Source organism: Chlorocebus sabaeus, chromosome 7 (assembly GCF_047675955.1).
Source record: "Chlorocebus sabaeus isolate Y175 chromosome 7, mChlSab1.0.hap1, whole genome shotgun sequence".
In the NCBI taxonomy this organism is placed as follows: domain Eukaryota; kingdom Metazoa; phylum Chordata; class Mammalia; order Primates; family Cercopithecidae; genus Chlorocebus; species Chlorocebus sabaeus.
The window spans coordinates 90,456,163-90,474,848 of record NC_132910.1 but is presented as its reverse complement, the minus strand read 5'-3'; the positions used below and the strand labels follow the sequence as shown (position 1 = coordinate 90,474,848).

General features: G+C 36.0%; 1 protein-coding gene across 4 annotated transcripts in view; it reads right to left on the bottom strand.

Moving 5' to 3' along the window:
* Window positions 1-2,921: 2,921 nt before the first annotated feature.
* Window positions 2,922-18,686, bottom strand: part of NAA15 (N-alpha-acetyltransferase 15, NatA auxiliary subunit) — a 90,818-nt gene continuing 75,053 nt past the window's right edge. For 2 of the 4 annotated variants that reach the window (XM_007999827.3, XM_073017640.1), the window contains exons 16-20: window positions 17,631-17,739; window positions 14,941-15,039; window positions 8,583-8,729; window positions 7,340-7,437; window positions 2,922-5,685 (exon numbers count right to left, since the gene is read on the bottom strand). In XM_007999827.3, coding sequence (XP_007998018.1) covers window positions 5,485-5,685; window positions 7,340-7,437; window positions 8,583-8,729; window positions 14,941-15,039; window positions 17,631-17,739 — 654 coding nt within the window. In that variant the 3' untranslated portion in view covers window positions 2,922-5,484. The remainder of the gene's footprint in view (window positions 5,686-7,339; window positions 7,438-8,582; window positions 8,730-14,940; window positions 15,040-17,630; window positions 17,740-18,686) is intronic. The other 2 variants (XM_007999828.3, XM_007999830.3) reach the window with 2 other exon arrangements.

Here is an 18,686-nt window from a genome sequence, read left to right as displayed (position 1 = left end):
AAAAATGTGACATGAAATGGAATGCTTGAAATACCAAGTAGACTTTTAACTAAAACTGTTTATAAAAATGTGTAAGTGATGTAATTGGCTTATTCTTAGGTCCTTTTCTATGAACTCCCAAACAAATGTTAGTTGTACAATAATGCTAGTTAAATACGTTTCTAAATACTTTTATTGTTAATGCATAGTAAATGTATTAAGTCACTGAAGGAATGAATTAGTATTTAGTACTCCAGAGTTCAGAACTTGAAAGGAAAGGGAAGAATCTAAGAGACAGGTTTATTATCTACTTCTTTAAATGGTTCCCTTTTCATTTTTTTTTTTTTTTTTTTGAGATGGAGTCTCGCTCTGTCGCCCAGGCTGGAGTGCAGTGGCCGGATCTCAGCTCACTGCAAGCTCCGCCTCCCGGGTTCTCGCCATTCTCCTGCCTCAGCCTCCCGAGTAGCTGGGACTACAGGTGCCCGCCACCTCGCCCAGCTAATTTTTTGTATTTTTTTTAGTAGAGACGGGGTTTCACTGTGTTAGTCAGGATGGTCTCGATCTCCTGACCTCGTGATCCACCCGTTTCGGCCTCCCAAAGTGCTGGGATTACAGGCTTGAGCCACCGCGCCCTTTTCATTTTTAAAGATATCAAGTGACAGCATGATTACTTGAAGGCAAACAAGTAGTTCGAAAAGAGATGAGAAGTGGCAGCCAATTTAATTTTTCACTACTGATAAAGAAATATCAGATAGCTTTGGAAGATCACTTTAGAAAGAAACCAGTTCCTATCCCATTTGTGGTAAGGCATTAAGCACGGGACAATGAACCTGGTAAGTTTGCAGATCAAAGTAAACAAGCAGTACTTATAAAAGCCCCAAGCTGGGAAACCATGGTAGATTGGGAAGACAGCCATAGAATAAGAGAGGCTTCTTGTTTTTGTTAGACAACGCACGGTAACTAAATTAGAAGATAAATGTAATTATTAGCAGAAAATGAGCCTCGGGATCCAGAACACACTCCAAAAATCCCTTCACTTCCTACCTTGTTTCTAATTGAGAGGGTAATTTGTACTTATTGAGACCTAGTTGAAGATTTAGCAACAGCAGGAACCTTTATATCACAGAGAAAATTTTCCATCACATCTTCACCACCACCAACTTTTTTTCAGTTAGGAAGAATTATACCACTTTTATTAGATAATGCAGACCCTTAAACTAGGGACAAAGGCCTAATTTTTAAAATGTAAGAACCACAGTATAGTTTTATTAGATTGCCAAGTATCAACTTTACTTTTGGTATAAGCACCCTTGAATCAAAGTCTATATTCTGGTTTTGGCACATAGAATTTAAGACTACAAGTTAGTAAAAGTTATAATTTATATAGTACCAGTTTTTTTCTTTCTTCTGGTTACAATCCCAAGACAGCATTGTTTCAAAGGCAACTGGATAAACTGAGGCGCTAGAAACTTTTAGATCTTCTTTCCTATAATATGCTGCTCCCTCTCCCTACTTTTAATATATCTTCATAAAAGGGGGTGTGTCCTAAGCTGGGCATGGTAGCTTGTTCCTATAATCGCAGCTGTTCAGGAGGCTGAGGTGGGAGGATTGCTTGAAGCCAGGAGTTCACAATCAATAAGCCTGGCCAACATAATGAGATCCCGTCTCTATGACAAAATATCAACAACAAAAGAGGGGGTGTGTCCTGATGGAAGCAGCTGGTTTGAATATACTATATAACCAAGATAGCACATAAAAGATACTCTTCTGATTTATTAAAACAGCATTATTGGCTGGGTGCCATGGCTCACACCTGTAATCCCAGCACCTTGGGAAGCTGAGGTGGGCGGATCACCTGAAGTCGGGAGTTCGAGATCAGCCTGACCAACGGAGAAACCTTGTCTCTACTTAAAATACAAAATTAGCCGGGCATGGTGACGCATGCCTGTAGCCCCAGCTACTCTGGAGGCTGAGGCAGGAGAATCACTTGAACCTGGGATGCAGAGGTTGCGGTGAGCCGAGATCGCGCCATTGCACTCCAGCCTGGGCAGCAAGAGCGAAACTCCGTCTCAAAAACAAAACAAAACAAAAATACCAGCATTATTTTCTCCAGAACCTCCTGCACATTACCAATATTTTAATTTCAACATCCATCTCAGATTGCATACTGAAAGGTAAAAGTGCAATTCAGTAATCTTTTCCAAAAATGTTTTATTGCTACAGGTTGAAATTTTTCAACCATCAAAATTAGAACAAAATTTAAGTTTCTGCTCACTATGGTTTAACACAGCCATTTCATGGGACTTTGTTTTTAATGTAGGTTGGTAGTATAGTTCAGCAAAGTTTAGATGATAGCAGAATGGTATCATGAAACTTTGTCTATAATTTAAAGAAGTGGGGCATGAGCTGTAATACAAAGACTGCCTTCTATCTGAAAGGTCAGTCTTTGAATTCTCAAAGATTCATTTCAAAATTTAAGGCTTTAATTATCTGACACCAGTATATACCTATCTTGCAACAAAGTCCAATATTTGATGTTACAGCTTTTCGCAAATACTATACATGGTAACTGAAATATTCTTAGAAATTGTACAAAAGACTTCCCTGAACTTATCACAACCTACCTGAATCTGGACCACACTTTTTTTTTATCTCTTCATAAAGTCACAGCTTTCATTTCACAGCTCTAATAGCAATACAACATGGGAGTACAAACAACACTGTGAAAAACAAGGGCCTGATAAAGCCCACAGCAAAGCTATTCACTAATATTGGCATTACCTTTAGCCATGCTATTAGAGATCACACTTTATTTTTGTGCATAATAAATAAGATACAGAAAAATGTTGAAAATATATGACTCAACTATCTAATTAAAGTTGAGTAAACTAACCTAGTTAGATTTTAATTTTTCAACGAGAAATGACAAGAGTAGCTGAATATAAAGAAAAACAAAAAGAACTTTACTTTCCTATGTTAATACAGGTCAAGAGACCCTTTCTTCTCAAAAGGGTTGGTAACACCAGTTCTTAGCAATAAACATAAGGCACTTGTTTAGATTACAACATCACTCCATTTTTTCCACTTGTTTTTCTAACCCTGTTTTTCCCCCACAGTATCATTTGAAATTAATAGGATGAATGAGGCAAATATGAGACGATCCAGTTGATACTACTCAGAGCAAGATAGTACAGTACAGTGTTTCAGGGGTGATGTCTGGACATAAAATGAACCCAGTCAAGGTCCTCTGACACCAATGTATCCACTATCAAGTAAACCTGAAAGAAAATAAAAGATTTATTCAATAGTTCCAGTAAAATTGGGTTGGAATACAATATACATGTTAGGAATTTAGCTCCTCACGGGTGGCATCTGCATCTTAAGAGTTCTGAGTACTTATGAATATTCATTCTGAGACAATCTACATCATTTGAACATTGTCAAGACAAATAGATGAATTTCATTTCAATATACAGTAGAGTTTAAACAAAATTCACACATACACCCCCTATTATATGGCTGGTACCTCCTCCAAACACCTCATTAGTGGCAGAGGTAGGACTAGTGTTCTTTCCCAACAATAAAAACTTCAGTTGCCACTCATAGGAGTTGAAAAAAAGTTTTTGTTTTTTTTGCCATCTGTTAAGATGTTCCTGAGACAGGGCCAGTTAATAAAACATAACAAAGCACTGGAGTTCAGTTTGTGTTTCTCTTTACGTCACTACTGAACTGTTAGACTGGGATGTGGAATGCAGGTTATGTACTATGAAAGGTTGATTGTAGCACAACTGTTCAGTCAGTAAAAGGTCTTCGGCAAATTCCCTTTAGAGTATACTTTCTATAAACTACATGTTCCACAAAAAGGTCAATTATATATACAATTGGTTCATTTTACTGAATCTTATTTGCTCAGATCCTGCAAATGCAATGAGAATATTAAGCCTGAGGCTAGTTCTCAGTGTATAGGTTTAACAAATTAAGGCTCATTTTCCCAATCAAAATAGTTTTTAGTTTTCCTTTTAAATTATGAGTTACATTCATAGTACCTGCCACCATCCTTGCCTTCGATGAAATCTTAATGCAGGAGCAGCATTCTACTTCATTATAGAATTTCCCTGACACCAGCACTTAGCCCCTTCTAAAAAGTTCCCATCTGCACTACTAGCCTTACAGCATTATTACATTGCCTCTGGCTTGCACCTCTGTTTCCACCTGTGTATTTCACAGAAGCCCAACACAGATTAGTTGAAATATTCACACAACTGTTTTTCAAAACAATTTATTGCATCATATTTGGTACCTTATGTTTGACAACAAAAAGGAAATTACATCTGTAACTGCAAGAAAAAGAAGCTGGTCTGTTATTTGAAAAAAAAAAAAAAAAAAAAAAAAAATCTTGGGCCCTTTAAAAATTACAAAGTCTTGGGCTTGCCTGAAACGACTGAGCAAGAAATATATTCTTAGAAATGTAGGGCTTCAAGTATTACAAACCTGTGACACTGTGGAAAAATTCCAGAGGTATCTAAACTGCAGCACTTTTTTTTCTGCATATCGTGAACAAGGCCTGCTGAGGTTTTTAACTATTAGTCTTTTGATCAGTCATAGAATGGTAGTCAGGAGTTCTGCTGTTTTAACTTCAAGCCATGGTAGATTTTCCTTTTTTCACTCTCGGGTGAAAAATTCATGCTTGCTAATTAGTTGGTGCCACATCACAGTGCATTTGGTTCTTGCATTACAGTTTTAACAAGTTTGGCCAAACAATGCTGAAAGGTTTGCATTGTTGTTTTAGTTCTTCAAGTTTTAGTTAAAATTGAGACTGTTACAACTGGTTCCTTCAGTTAAAAACTGTGGTACAAGAACACCAAACTGATCATGTACAGTGAATTTTGGAAACACAAGCGTACTGAACACCTTATAGGTTTCTTATAATTTTGCTTGGTATCTATATGTCCCAGTTTCTACAACATCAAGCATCTGTTGTAGGTTTCTCTGTAAATAGTGATTCACATTGCATACTTCCTATGGTCAGAATCAACCCCGTAACAAAATCAGTCAGATGCTAAAGCCCCAACAACTCTTTGTGCTCAGTGAAAGAATCCAGTGCTAAAACAGCATTTATGCTGTCTGAGATATAGTAAAATCTCACAAGACAAATTTAAAGTAATATTTCTGCCACACACCTGCTTTGTTAGCTGTAACAGCCTCCAGATTTTATATAAATTAGTTTAAAAACATGGGTGGGTGGGTAGGAATAGGATAAGGTATCTTTTTTAACCACTCAATTTTAGCAGCTTTAATTTTTTAAGAAACTGAACCTCTATCCTGTAATGTTAGATATTTTATATATACTTTTTCAGCAGGATAAAAAACGTAAAACACTATTTGAAGGCAAGAACATTTACTCCTCTCATTCTGTGTAAGTTAGAGCAATGCAGCAGGTGCGTGACAAAAATATTATATACTAGATATGGTCCAAAGTCATTCCATTTGCTTGTTTAGTGATGTTCAAATTTCATTGGCCAGTTCTTCAGCTTCTGCAGAACTATCTCCATTAACTGTGATCTTCATATCCTCTTCATATCCAGGAGGCATGAAAGCCAAAGCATAAGGAAAAAGCTTATGACAATTTGCTCTATAAACTTCAGCAGCTTCTTTACAGTCTCCTAGGCTACCATCACACAAGGCTTCCAATACCTCCATACATGTCTAAGGAAAGAAAACAAGTCATGTTATAACTGGTCAAAAAAAGGTTCTTACTGTGAATTTATTAGACATTTCAACAGCAAGAGATTTCTAAAATAAGAAATAAATACACATATTTAGCTATTTACTCCTGGATATACATTCTATTAGAATGTTCTTCAAGGGCTAATTTAACCATTTCTCCAGAATTGCAGGATTTAAACAAAAGGCTAAGCAGGGATGACTGTAGAAACCGGAATGGGACTATGGTGAGGCAAGCAAGGTATACAGGGTGCTATATTTAAAAAGTTGCTCACTCTCAGCATGTGAATGACCTTAGGCAGCAATGTTACCTCAGCCTAGCCTGGCCCTGGGTATAAACATCTAGATTTACAATGCCAGTATCAATTACTGCACGTATGCCTTTTAATATTTTTGAAAGCTTAGAACCAGCCAGCAAACTCAAACACTGTATTCAACCTTGTGTTCAAATTAAAGAGCATCTTAAGGCACATCCAATAACTAAGCAGAAAAGAGTGTCTCAAACATGAAATGATTATTTGCAAGAAAAATTAGTTCATGAAAACGAGTAATTCTTTCAACCAAACCCCTAAGTAAGTCTGCTTCTTATCTTTTTTGTTGATTCATGTTGACTTGCATTTCTCATATTTGCTTTCTTAATATTTTCACTTAGAAAGTGCTACTTAGTTTCCAGATACAAAAATCCCTACATACTTTGCCAGGTTACAAAGCAACTTAAATCCAGGTTACAAAGGACCTAGGTTAGAACTTTAAATCCAGGTTCTAATCTAAATGGTACAACTAACAAGTCTAATTCTTCTTTCTTAAAGATACTGCCTTCAATTTGCTATTATATGAATATATTAATAACTGTCTTTCAGCATATACATGTTTATCTGGCAAATTATAACATGAGGTAGCTATCCATTTGTTTCTAGTTTAAACTACAGTATTTTACAATATACCCATATTAACTTTTATTTAACTTAATCTCATATTGTATTACAAGTTACAAAATAAGCATTTTTATTTAGCCCCTAGTAAATACATCTTTCTTTATTTTGAGAAAGGGTCTTGCCCTGTTGTCCATACTGGAGTACAGTGACACAATCACAGCTCACTGCAGCTCCAACCTTTCAGGTTCAAGTGATCCTCAAATCTCAGTCCCCCAAGTAGCCGGCAATACAGTGCCACCACATCTGACTGATTTTTTTTTTTTAAGAGATGGGGTCTCATTATGTTGCCCTGGCTTGTCTTGAACTCATGAGCTCAAGTGATCTGCCCACTTTGGCCTACCAAAGTGCTAGGATTACAGGCCATGAACAACAACGCCTAGCTGAAATACATCTTAAACATGTTAGAATCTTCACTGAGACCACTGCTTGCTCAGAAATGCAGATATGAGGTGAAATCCAAAAATGACTATGGAATATATATATATGATTTTATTAAAACATATTTCTTAAAAAGTTATTCCAAGCTACAGATGTGAAACTAGTTACTGAATACCAAGTAGCCTAAATAAATTTTAAGATAAGTTGTTTCTGATCCAGATTCATAATGATTTAAAGAACAGTGTGTATAAATAACCAATTATTTCTATTGGTGAAAAAAGTAGTTCAGTATTCTTACAGAGAGATTATGAAAAACTCTTTACCTGGAGGTTTCTGTTAGTGAGAGATTCATCAAGTGTTGTTGCCAACTCTATAGCTCGCTTCTGACTAGAAGGATCTAAATAATATACCATTTTGGCAGCTAAATGAGAGGGAAATGGGAAATTTATTTCAAGGTAAAACCAACATCTTATCCTCTACTTATTTAAATATAAAAGGCAAACAAGATACATGTGCACAGAGGGTGTGGCACTTTATTAGAAGAATGGGAACAACTACTTGAGACACTGTTATTCAAAAAATAATAATTCTAAGGGGATTAGCTTAACCATTCAAAGAAAGAGAATGATAGAGGTATACCACGTATATCTACCCAATAAAATAGAATGTATATGCAAAACATACACAGTAAAGGAGACTATGAAGAAACACAAGCATTCTAGTAATACTTGTCTTTCTGTGGTGGGACCATGATAGTCTTCTTTCTGAAATAAGCAGAATAATTTGGAGGTTGGGGGACTATCCTGTCTTGACAGTGTGAGCCAAAATGCTGAATTCAGGATTCCACAAAGACATACAAAGCTGCTGGGCTTAAGCCAGGTATTTGAAAAGTACTACCTATGTGGTCCCATAAAGGTCAGATTTTGGCTCATTGGCACAGACCTTTGCCTTAGGTTTCTCACAAACTGTGAAGATAATTTCAGGTGTTTAGCATTGTCAAGTCTGATACCTACATAAGAATGAGAAATGGAAGAGGATGGTCCTATCTGAGTGAATTTTAAGACCCCAAAGATGAAAGAAGAAATTAAAGAAAACTCTACCTTCATTTTATGATATACATTCAAGTTCAGTTACACTTGCTTCTTTGTAATGCCAATGCTGAACCAGAAGAGGCTACTGACCTTGATTTGTAGTCATTATTTTGCCGTAAGAAATTTAAAAATGTATAGAAAGCGAGCGTGTGTTTGTGTGTGTGTGTGTTTGTGTGTGTGTGTGTGTGTGTTTTGCTTTGAAGCAGGGTCTCATTATGTTGCCCAGACTGGTCTCAAACTCCTGGGCTCAAGTGATCCTTCTGCCTCAGCCTCCTGAGTAGCTGGGACTACCAGTATGTGCCATTGTGCCCAGCTTAGGAAGCTTATTTAAGCTGCCTGTTTTCATAGGATCACAATGTAACATATACACATTGCCACTTCCATTCTAAAAATGTGTACCTTATATTATTGTTGATTCATTAAAATTACTGAAGTTGTTTTAGAAGGCTAAGAAAGGATAAAATAAAGTAATTACCTGATAATCTGTGTGGCAATGAATCAGAATTCCTTTTCAGAAAAGTTTCATTAAAATTCTTTGGATTCGTTGCTCCAAAAAGACGATTCATTTCTTGTTTTAATACTGTTCTAACTGTATCAGGTAAATCTTTACTTTCACACACTGCTGAATAAATTAAAAATAAAATCTTAGCAGTTGAATACTCTGATAAAGTTTACAAAAGTTTGTTTTTGTTTATGTTTGAGACAGGGTCTTGCTCTATCACCCAGGCTGGAGTACAGTGGCACAACCATGGCTCACTGTAGCCTCAACCTTCCAGGCTCATGCAATCCTCCCACTTCAGCCCCCCAAGTAGCTTGGACTTCAGGTGTGCACCACCACGCCCGGCCTGTAGGAGTTAAATTACTTAATGATGAGGCCAATGAAACACAGCAATTATATACAAAAACAATCTACTGATAATTTAACATTTGCAAAAAGAGCTTACCTATATAAATCGACTGATTGATTGAGACAGACAAGGTTTTACTGCCACCTAAGCTGGAGTGCAGTGGCACAATCATGCCTCACTGCAGCCTGAACCTCCCAGGCTTCAGTGATCTGCCCACCTCAGCCTCCTGAGAAGCTGGAACCACAGGTGCAAGCTACCATGTCCAGATAACTTTTCTATTTTTTTGTAGAGATGGGGTTTCACCATGTTGCCCAGGCTGGTCTCAAACTCCTGGGCTCAAGAGATCTGTTTGCCTTGGCCTCCCCAAGTGTTGGGATTGTTGGGCATGAGCCATCATGCCCAGCAATATACATTTAAAAGAATATATGTCAGCAGAACAATCTAGTGTTCTAAAGGCATTCAAAGAATTTTATTAACACAAGATTCATTTCCAAAAAGGAACTGTAAGCAAAGTAGATGAAAAAACATGTAGTTTCACAGCCTTCTAAACCCCTAGAGCTGCCCTCCTCGACCTTAAGGTCTGCAAAGCAACAACCTACCTGGTAAATAGTATCACAGCAACTATGTAATGCTGAAGACAACAAATTTTCCTCACCCTTTCTATCTTCCTCTATACCCAAGTAAAGCACATGTGTTTCAATTAAAAACAAAACAAAATATGGTTGATGTTATTGACCTTTATTTCAGAAACTATGTATATTGAGCTATCACTATATAATAAACTCCCAACGACCACCAAAGCATTTTCCTGTTAATAAATAGGCTGGGCACGGTGGCTCACGCCTGTAATCCCAACACTTTGGGAGGCCAAGGCGGGCGGATCACTTGAGATGAGGAGTTTGAGACCAGCCTGGCCAACATGGTGAAACCCCATCTCTACTAAAAATTTAAAAATTAGCCTGGCATGGCGGTGTGCGCCTGTGGTCCCAGCTACTCAGGAGGCTGAGGCAGGAGAACAGCTTGAACCTGGGAAGTGGAGGTTGCAGTGAGCCAAGCTCATGCCACTGCATTCCAGCCTGGGTGACAGAGTGAGACTCTGTCTCTAAATAAATAAATAAATAAATGCACTGTTGTCGTCATATTCCCAGGCCTTGGGATTTAGAGAAAGCAGACCCTAATTCCTCTGGATTGAATCCAAGTTACGCTTTGTTTCATTATGATTTTGGTATAGAGAGTCTGGAGCTTTGAAGTTAGTAGACTTGGGTATGGATCCAGGCTTGGATAAGTCATAACCTCTCTGAACCTATTTCTTGTTCTATAAAACTGGGGTGATATCTAATCTAAAAGGTTTACAGTAAGGAAAAGCTACTGTGTAAAAGTGCTAATTATGTAATAGGGGTGTAGTCAATCATAGTTACTATTTTTATCATAGTGTGAAAACATTAAGTAGATTTTCCTTATGGCTGGGAACTATGGTGATGGCTTTCAAATTTTCACTTCAATCGGGTATTTGTACTGAGACAAATACATATTCCATATCCATACCTTATGTGAAGCAAAAGTTTCACAGAACACTTACTGTGCGTAACATATGCTGATTTTTTCTACACTATTCTATTTCGATTTTGGGTTTTTGAGTGCTGGTAATGATCCACTATCCTGCCAATGGATCATTGATCTAAGTTTAAGAAATATAATGAACTCAGTAGGAAACATCTTCTAAGTGAAATATTCTATACATAATTATTAATTGAATAATTCACTGACATGCTCTTTGTTGGTTAAATAGCATTTCTTCTATTATTCTATAAAACTGAGTGGTTCAAGTAAATGAGCTATAGTGAAATACTTTAGCTTAACTTATGGCTATACTTTCAACTTGGTTTTGACAATTTATCAATACTTGTTTTTCAGTGGAGAAGCAGGAATAGAGAGAGAACAGGAAGAAAAGTTATTAAAATAGGTTACAGCCAACTGCAATGAACATTAATTATCTCAAAAAGTATGTATCTTCTGTACAATAAAAATTATTTACATGGGCCTTGTTGGTTTGCCTGAAAAGCTTTCAGGATACTCTACATGTAGAAAGTATCTGCATAGTTTGTATCATAGTTGATGAAGAGAGGGATAGGCAAGGGATTTTTATGGTTTTCATTATCTTTTTTAACTTGTTTTAATCAGATTAAACAATCTCCCAGAAAAATTAAAACTGCGAAAAAAAAAAACTCTACAAAATTAGAAGCAAATAACTTCACTAATAGCTGATTCCAAAAAGTCTGAGGCCTACTAATTTTCTCCTAAACTTTTCTGGATATTTTCCTGGAAATTACAGTTCCAGACAACTAGAATTGTAACTTCCAGGAAAATATCAGTTACAAAAAGGATAAAAAAATTCTACTGCAGTAAAACCCAGAATGTCCTATGGAATTCTGTGTAATGAAATTTTACGTGTACCTTTAAGAAAATGTCACAGATTATCAGATGTCCATTTACTGCTAAAGACTAGTGGACAGGAGAGAAAAACTCTAAAAAGCCTTTGAACGTGATAAAACTGACAAAAAACATCAAGGCCTCAGGAAAGTAGAAAATCTCCTACTAACTCAATTACCTTCCACGAAAGAGTAATAAGTCTTGAGAATCAAGGAAAATAACTGATGGGCGAGAAGAGGAATAAAATCTTTTCTAAGGCGCTTTTGATTTAGGTCTTTTGACATCTTAAACTGGAATGTTTGGTTCATGCTATTAGCTTATTAACAGAACGAATAAATTAAGCAAGCACCAATGGTTAAAACACACAATGAAAAGGTGGCTGATTCTTAGCAAAAGGGACTGTGCAGGGTTCTCACGCTAGCTAGCATTGTCAGTAATTTGGGTAGAAAATGTTCTTATTTTGTGTGAGGTAATGACTGTTCACTACTAGGTTACAGCACAACCTAGTAAGTGATTACAACTCAAAATGGCAAAATAAATGAGAAAATTAAACAAAGCTTAAAAAAATAAATAATTTAATTAATAATTTAATAAGTATTAAACAAGGTTTAAATAATAAACAATAAATTAGATTATTAAAGAAGGTTGGAGAGATACATAAGTATAAAAAAAAATCTCTGCAGATAAAAGAAAAATGAGTTTACGACCTAAGTTTCACTGTAGATCAAGGCAGCCAAATAGTGCTAATTTTAAAAGCACTTAGGAGAATATAAACATTTAAGAAAATAATAAGACAAATAGAATATATAAGCACCTATCTCTTACTTAGCACTGACCAGAAATATAATTTAATTGTTTTAAGTCCTAAAACTTTAAAATTTAAAATCATAAAAAAAATTTCAAAGGGTATTAAATCATTCTCATAATAAGAAAAAGACAGTGCTCCTATATGGTAAATAATTGCATGTGGCATTTAGTAATAACATTGTTTTAAACCAACATATTCTAGAGATTTGGAGGGTGCCAGTAACCATGCTAAAATCCACATTCATTCAGCAAAGTTTCCACAACTGATGAAATAGGTGTGGAGGCACTGTTTTCCTCCATACTCTCCAGAAAGGTGTCTGTGAGGGTTTCTTTGTAAAGAAGCAGTTACAACAGTGTATCTTAACATGACAAATGTATTACTGAAAAATTACTTCTAAATTAAATATTTTTTTAAAGTACCAAATATTTTTAGTTAAAGAACCCCTTGGGGTATAACAAAGATGCTACTATTTGGATATCTGTATTTTCACGTATGCCTTTATTTTCGATAAAGGCAATGAAGCGGTCTACCCAACTTCTTTTTTTTTTTTTTTTTTTTTGAGACGGAGTCTCGCTGTGTCACCCAGGCTGGAGTGCAGTGGCACGATCTCGGCTCACTGCAAGCTCCGCCTCCCGGGTTTATGCCATTCTCCTGCCTCAGCCTCCGAGTAGCTGGGAGTACAGGCGCCCGCCACCACGCCCGGCTAGTTTTTTGTATTTTTAGTAGAGACAGGGTTTCACCATGTTAGCCAGGATGGTCTTGATCTCCTGACCTCGTGATCCACCGCGCCCGGCCTACCCAACTTCTTAAAGGCTTTTAAGAGACAGCTCTTTACCACTGCAAATAATCACAACCTAATTTCATTGCCTAAAGTCAGTCAAAATTAGATCACTTTGTAAAGTGATGATGATTTCAGCTGAACACATAGAGCAATGGGAATAGCCAGTATAGATACTCAGTAGTTCTAACTATTAATCATTCTACGCCCATGTGTATTTTAATTTTCAGAAACCAACTGTTGAAAGAAAACACTCATGTTAATCAATCTACATACTGATTATAAGCAAATACATTTAAATATGTCACTTTAAATTTGTATTTCCAAAGAAAGTATCTAACTCAAAAGGATTTAGGTTATTTTACTACCTTTCAGGAAAATATGTATAAAGTATATAACAGTGTGTATGTTATTTTTGAAAATGCTTCGTTTTGAAAATACTTTACATATACTCCATCTTAACTGAGAATAAATTTAAACTATTATTTATATCCTTAATTTTCTGACCCATGATTGCAAAGTTATTTTTTATACTCCCCTCCCAAAAAAAAAAACTAAAGAGAAACAAACTACTAAATACAGCAATTCTCTCTTTTACTTTCTATAATATGGTTATATTATTACTTTCATAATTTTTAAAAATTGAGGAAAACTACAATTCAGTTTTTGTAACACAAATTATTTTTTGGACAAGTGTAAGTATAATTTAAGTCTAATATTTCTTGAAAGTCAAAACGATGTGTGTGTATTTTTTTTTTTTTTTTTTTTTGAGACAGAGTCTCACTCTGTTGCCCAGGCTGGAGTGCAGTAGCGTGATCTCAGCTCACTGCCACCTCCGCCTCGCAGGTTCAAGCGATTCTCCTGCCTCATCCTCCTGAACAGCTGGGACTACAGGCATGTGCCACCATGGCCGGCTAATTTTTGTATTTTTTGGTAGAGACGGGGGTTCGCTATGTTGGCCAGACTGGCCTCGAACCCCTGACCTCAAGTGATTCGCCCACCTCAGCCTCCCAAAATGCTGGGATTACAGGTGTGAGCCACTGCACCTGGCCAAAATGATGTTCTCAATTGGGATAATTTAGCATTTTTTTGGTGATTGAGATGCCTGATTTAATTTCCTCAGTTTTAAATGTATGGAGTTGGCAAATGAGATAGTTAATATTATTTCCAAATTCTATAGATTATTCTCTTAAAGGTTCTATTTCTTCCCCACCAGTCACTTAAAAATCCAAACAATAACAATACGACCTGACTACAGGAGTACTTTATTATAAATTTATAGTTTTTACAGTAGAAAAAACAATATGAAGATGTGGGCTGTAGTCACTGTTGTGTTACTAAGTTTCTATCTATGACACCTAGAATAAGTCATCTTTTAAGGTCTCAGATTTTTCCCACTATGAAATGAGAGACAATTACTGTAACATTCTACCATTCGGGGTCTAAAATTCTGTAGTTCTACTTTACAGTAAAACTAATATAAAACTAATTGATCTGATTGCCAAAATATTTGAAGACACAGATAATTGTTTTAAAGTAACAAAAAATTTTATGACTTGAATTGTGCTAAGAAACTATAATTCATGCAAATTCAGATCTACAATACAGATAAATAAGGAGAAAACAGTCTATTTCAAAGAGATTCTTCAATTTTAAAACAATTTACTAAGAAGTTTTACATAACGAAATATGGTTCAAAATTTCAACTTACATGTAACTTTTTAGAAACAGAAACAAAGATGATTCTCAAATATCTGGACTGAATAATTCTATGTCAAAATCAGGTAATACTTGTATCCTTAAAATAAAAACCTTCATCATAAAGAAAACAGCTCTGCTTTTCCCTTAGCTAATTTAATATGCGACAGCTTTAAAATCATTTGGTTTATGATAAACTTGTACAGACCACTTATACCATCACTATCAACCACTGTATCAAATACTTAAGTAATGGAAAACAAAAACATACCAGTACTAAAGAGACGAATCATACACTCATGAAGCCAGGGATGACTAGAATCAATAGCAAATGCCCTCTTTACTGATTGTAGCATCAAAAGAAACTTTTCTATAAAAAGAGAAAGTAAGATATATTTTGATCATTGGATAAGAGGCCTCCTTTGGAGGGCCAATATTTCACAAATAGAAAAAGTAAATTTAGAGTCAATCACATCAGAACCACAAACATATGATTGAGGCAAACGATTTTCCTCAAATTTAGCAACGTTAGTTAATATTTTTCACATAACATTCTTTAAGAAAAAGGGTTTTGTGAAATGTAGAAAATTTAGGTGGCATTTAGCAATATTTAATGACATATAAGCAAAGAAAATTTGAAGTGCCTTCATTTCCTAACCTCCTTAATTTCAAAATAAAGCAACCTTTCCCACTACTTAGAAAATTTCATTGTATATATTTGAAGGTGTTCTTTTATTTTGTGACAAGTGAAACAGCTTCCCTTCTGTTTGACTGTTCCTCTCCTGTCAATTCGTGACTCCTCCTTTCTCCTCTAAAGGTAGAATAGTTACCAAGGTTGTATTTTCAGTCATTCTCTGATCTTTCCCTATGCTATCCCCACTCCCATTCCCTGTATTTCCCAAGATTCAGTAGTATCTCCACCTGTTAAATGGAAATTTGCACTTGAATACTCAGTCCACTTCCAAGTTTTATCTATAACCACCTCTTTGATAAAACTTTCCTAATTTGGTACCATTTTCCCAATATCAAAGTTCAAAACCCCAGTCTCTTCTCCTAATGCCCTTTCCCTTGTCCCCAATACTAAAAAAGCCAAAAATACGGTCATGCCTTTGTCATTACCAATTCACACAACTGCAGTGGGTTCCCAATGCTGGGGTCCTTTAGAGGTTAGGACACAGCCAAGAAGCCAACTGAATAGGGCTTCAGATTGCCCTTCCCTACTTTAAGTAGAGCAGCTTTTGAATTTTATACTTTGGGGTTCCATTTAAGAATTTTTTTAAAGGGGGAGTTGTATTAACTGTTAAAAGTTTGAAAATTATTAGACTATTTATTAAACTTATTTTCCACATTATAACATAGTAATTGTGGGAAGTAAAAAATACAGTAAATATTTTAATCACTCGAAATTCTATCAAGAGACAATTTGTTATCTTTTGATCTATTTCTTTCCAGCCACTTCTATATTAAGCACCTATGTAAATATATTAATAAAATTTCAATTTATAGGTAGTTCTGTATCCTATTTTGGAATAATATAGCAACTTTTCCCCAACATCATTTACTTTTGATAAACATGACCTTTTATTTTTTTTTGAGACAGAGTCTCACTCTGTTGTCCAGGCTGGAGTGCAGTGGCCAGATCTCAGCTCACTGCAAGCTCTACCTCCCGGGTTTACGCCATTCTCCTGCCTCAGCCTCCCAAGTAGCTGGGACTACAGGTGCCCGACACCTTGTCTGGCTAGTTTTTTGTATTTTTTAGTAGAGACGGGGTTTTCACCGTGTTAGCCAGGATGGTCTCGATCTCCTGACCTCGTGATCCGCCTGTCTCGGCCTCCCAAAGCACTGGGATTACAGGCTTGAGCCACCGCACCTGGCCAACATGACCTTTTTTTTTTTGAGATGGAGTTTCGTTCTTGTTGCCAAGGCTGGAGTACAATGGCATGATCTAGGCTCACCACAACCTCTGCCTCCCAGGTTCAAGCGATTCTCCTGCCTCAGCCTCCTGAGTAGCTGGGATTACAGGCATGCACCACCACACCCGTCTATTTTTTGTATTTTTAGTAGAGACAGGGTTTCTCCGTGTTGGTCAGGCTGGTGTCAAACTCCTGACCTCAGGTGATCCGCCTGCCTCAGTCTCCCAAAGTGCTGGGATTACAGGCATGAGCCACTGCGCCCAGCCAAACATGACTTTTTTAATGGATGCTCATATAGAGATGTACCATGTTATTCAATTTCCTTTAGTAGGTAAATTGTTTAGAGCAACACCTTCTCTTTGATCTTATTAAACAGTTTCCCTTTCCTTTAATATGCATCACCTTTGTGATGAACTCTTTTTTCAATTAACCACTTGGATAATATTAACTCAGTACTCTAAAATCTTATTATCTACTATATATATATTCTAAGCATTCTAAACCTAGAAACCAAGACCCTTCATTATCTTTTACCTGCTCCAGGCAATTCAGACAACCTCAACATTATTTACACACTCCTGTGTTTTCTTAACAGATACTCTTGTCTTCTATGTATCTTTTCCTTTAGAAACATAATCCATCCCTCAAGATCCAGACCCAACATTTTATCTTCTATTTATAACAATAGCTAATAATAGCTAACATTTATTTAATGCTTACTATACACCAGGTACTAGGTCTAAGCTCTGTGTATTAACTAATTTTATCCACACAATTATCAGTTCTTTGAACCATATACACGGTAATTACATCTGACCTGAATCCTAGTTATGTATGTACATCTATCATTGATTCTAATATCCTGAAAGAAGTGATCGTATCACTACATCTCCCTACACATTCTGTTCATAGCAGGCATTTCTCTGAGAAAGCTGTGTTGGCATTTGCTAAATAATCGTACAGTAGTAAGGCTATCACAGTTGGGTGACTATACCTAAGAAATACAGTGATCAGTTTTAATCAGGGCCACTGTACCCTAATTGCCTACCTTTCCTAAAGTAAATCTCAAAGGCAAAAAGATGAGTCTCTATCTTGTTCTTCACCAAGTTCTTCAACGGTGTTAAAAATTTAATAGCTTCTTCCAATGGAGTTTCAACCTAACAAAAATAAAAGATATTATACAAATGAAAGTAAGGTTCTTGGGGAATGTGATTTTATTCTACTAAAAATTCTTATTTTTAAAAAATAAAACCACTTACCAGTCACCCAGAAAAATACTGTCATATTTTAACCTCCCATAACCTAAACAAAGGGGATTTTGAATTCTAGAATTCTTAACTGATTTTTAACCCCAGATACTATATTATTGCTGGATAGAAACTATCCAAAAAGAAGGAAGTAGATAAAACAGAACCAGAGAAAGAAAGACAGAAAGAGAAACAGGTCAGATAGCCAAGGGGGAAAAAAGAAGAGATGTGAACTAGGATAGGAGAAGTACAAAGGAAACTATAGAGACCATGACAGAATGAGTGAATGTTCTTTATAATTCAAACAAAGTAAAGTATAATCAAGCTATTCAAAATCATACACTATCCATTCTGTCTTGCTTTGTTCTATAAATTCTACAGGAATTCATATTTATTCAAATGACATTAATATTGAGGTGGCATTTTAAAATATTAATATTTATAGAACTGTGTTCCTACCAATTTTTTATTAATTACATAAATGTCATAGTAATTATATACTTGTAATCATTACTAGGCAGGTATAATGCAATTGTGCTACTATTCTGAAACTCCTGGACTGAATATTGAGACAAGATTATTCTCTGTCTTATCTCAGGTAGGGCTGGAGACCACCACCATATTTATCAGAAGGGCACTGAACATCTGGATTCTATATCTGCCTTCTCTCATCACAGAGGCAGTAACAATTTACCCTAATGGAAAATGAATTTGCATATCTGGTCAACGTGCCTCTGTCAGTATAGTAATTGTGGTTTCACCAAAACAGCTTCTGGGCAAGAAAATTGTTTCACTGCATTAAAAACACACAAAAAAGAAAAGCAATGAAGTAAATTCTATGGGATTCACCATGTCCT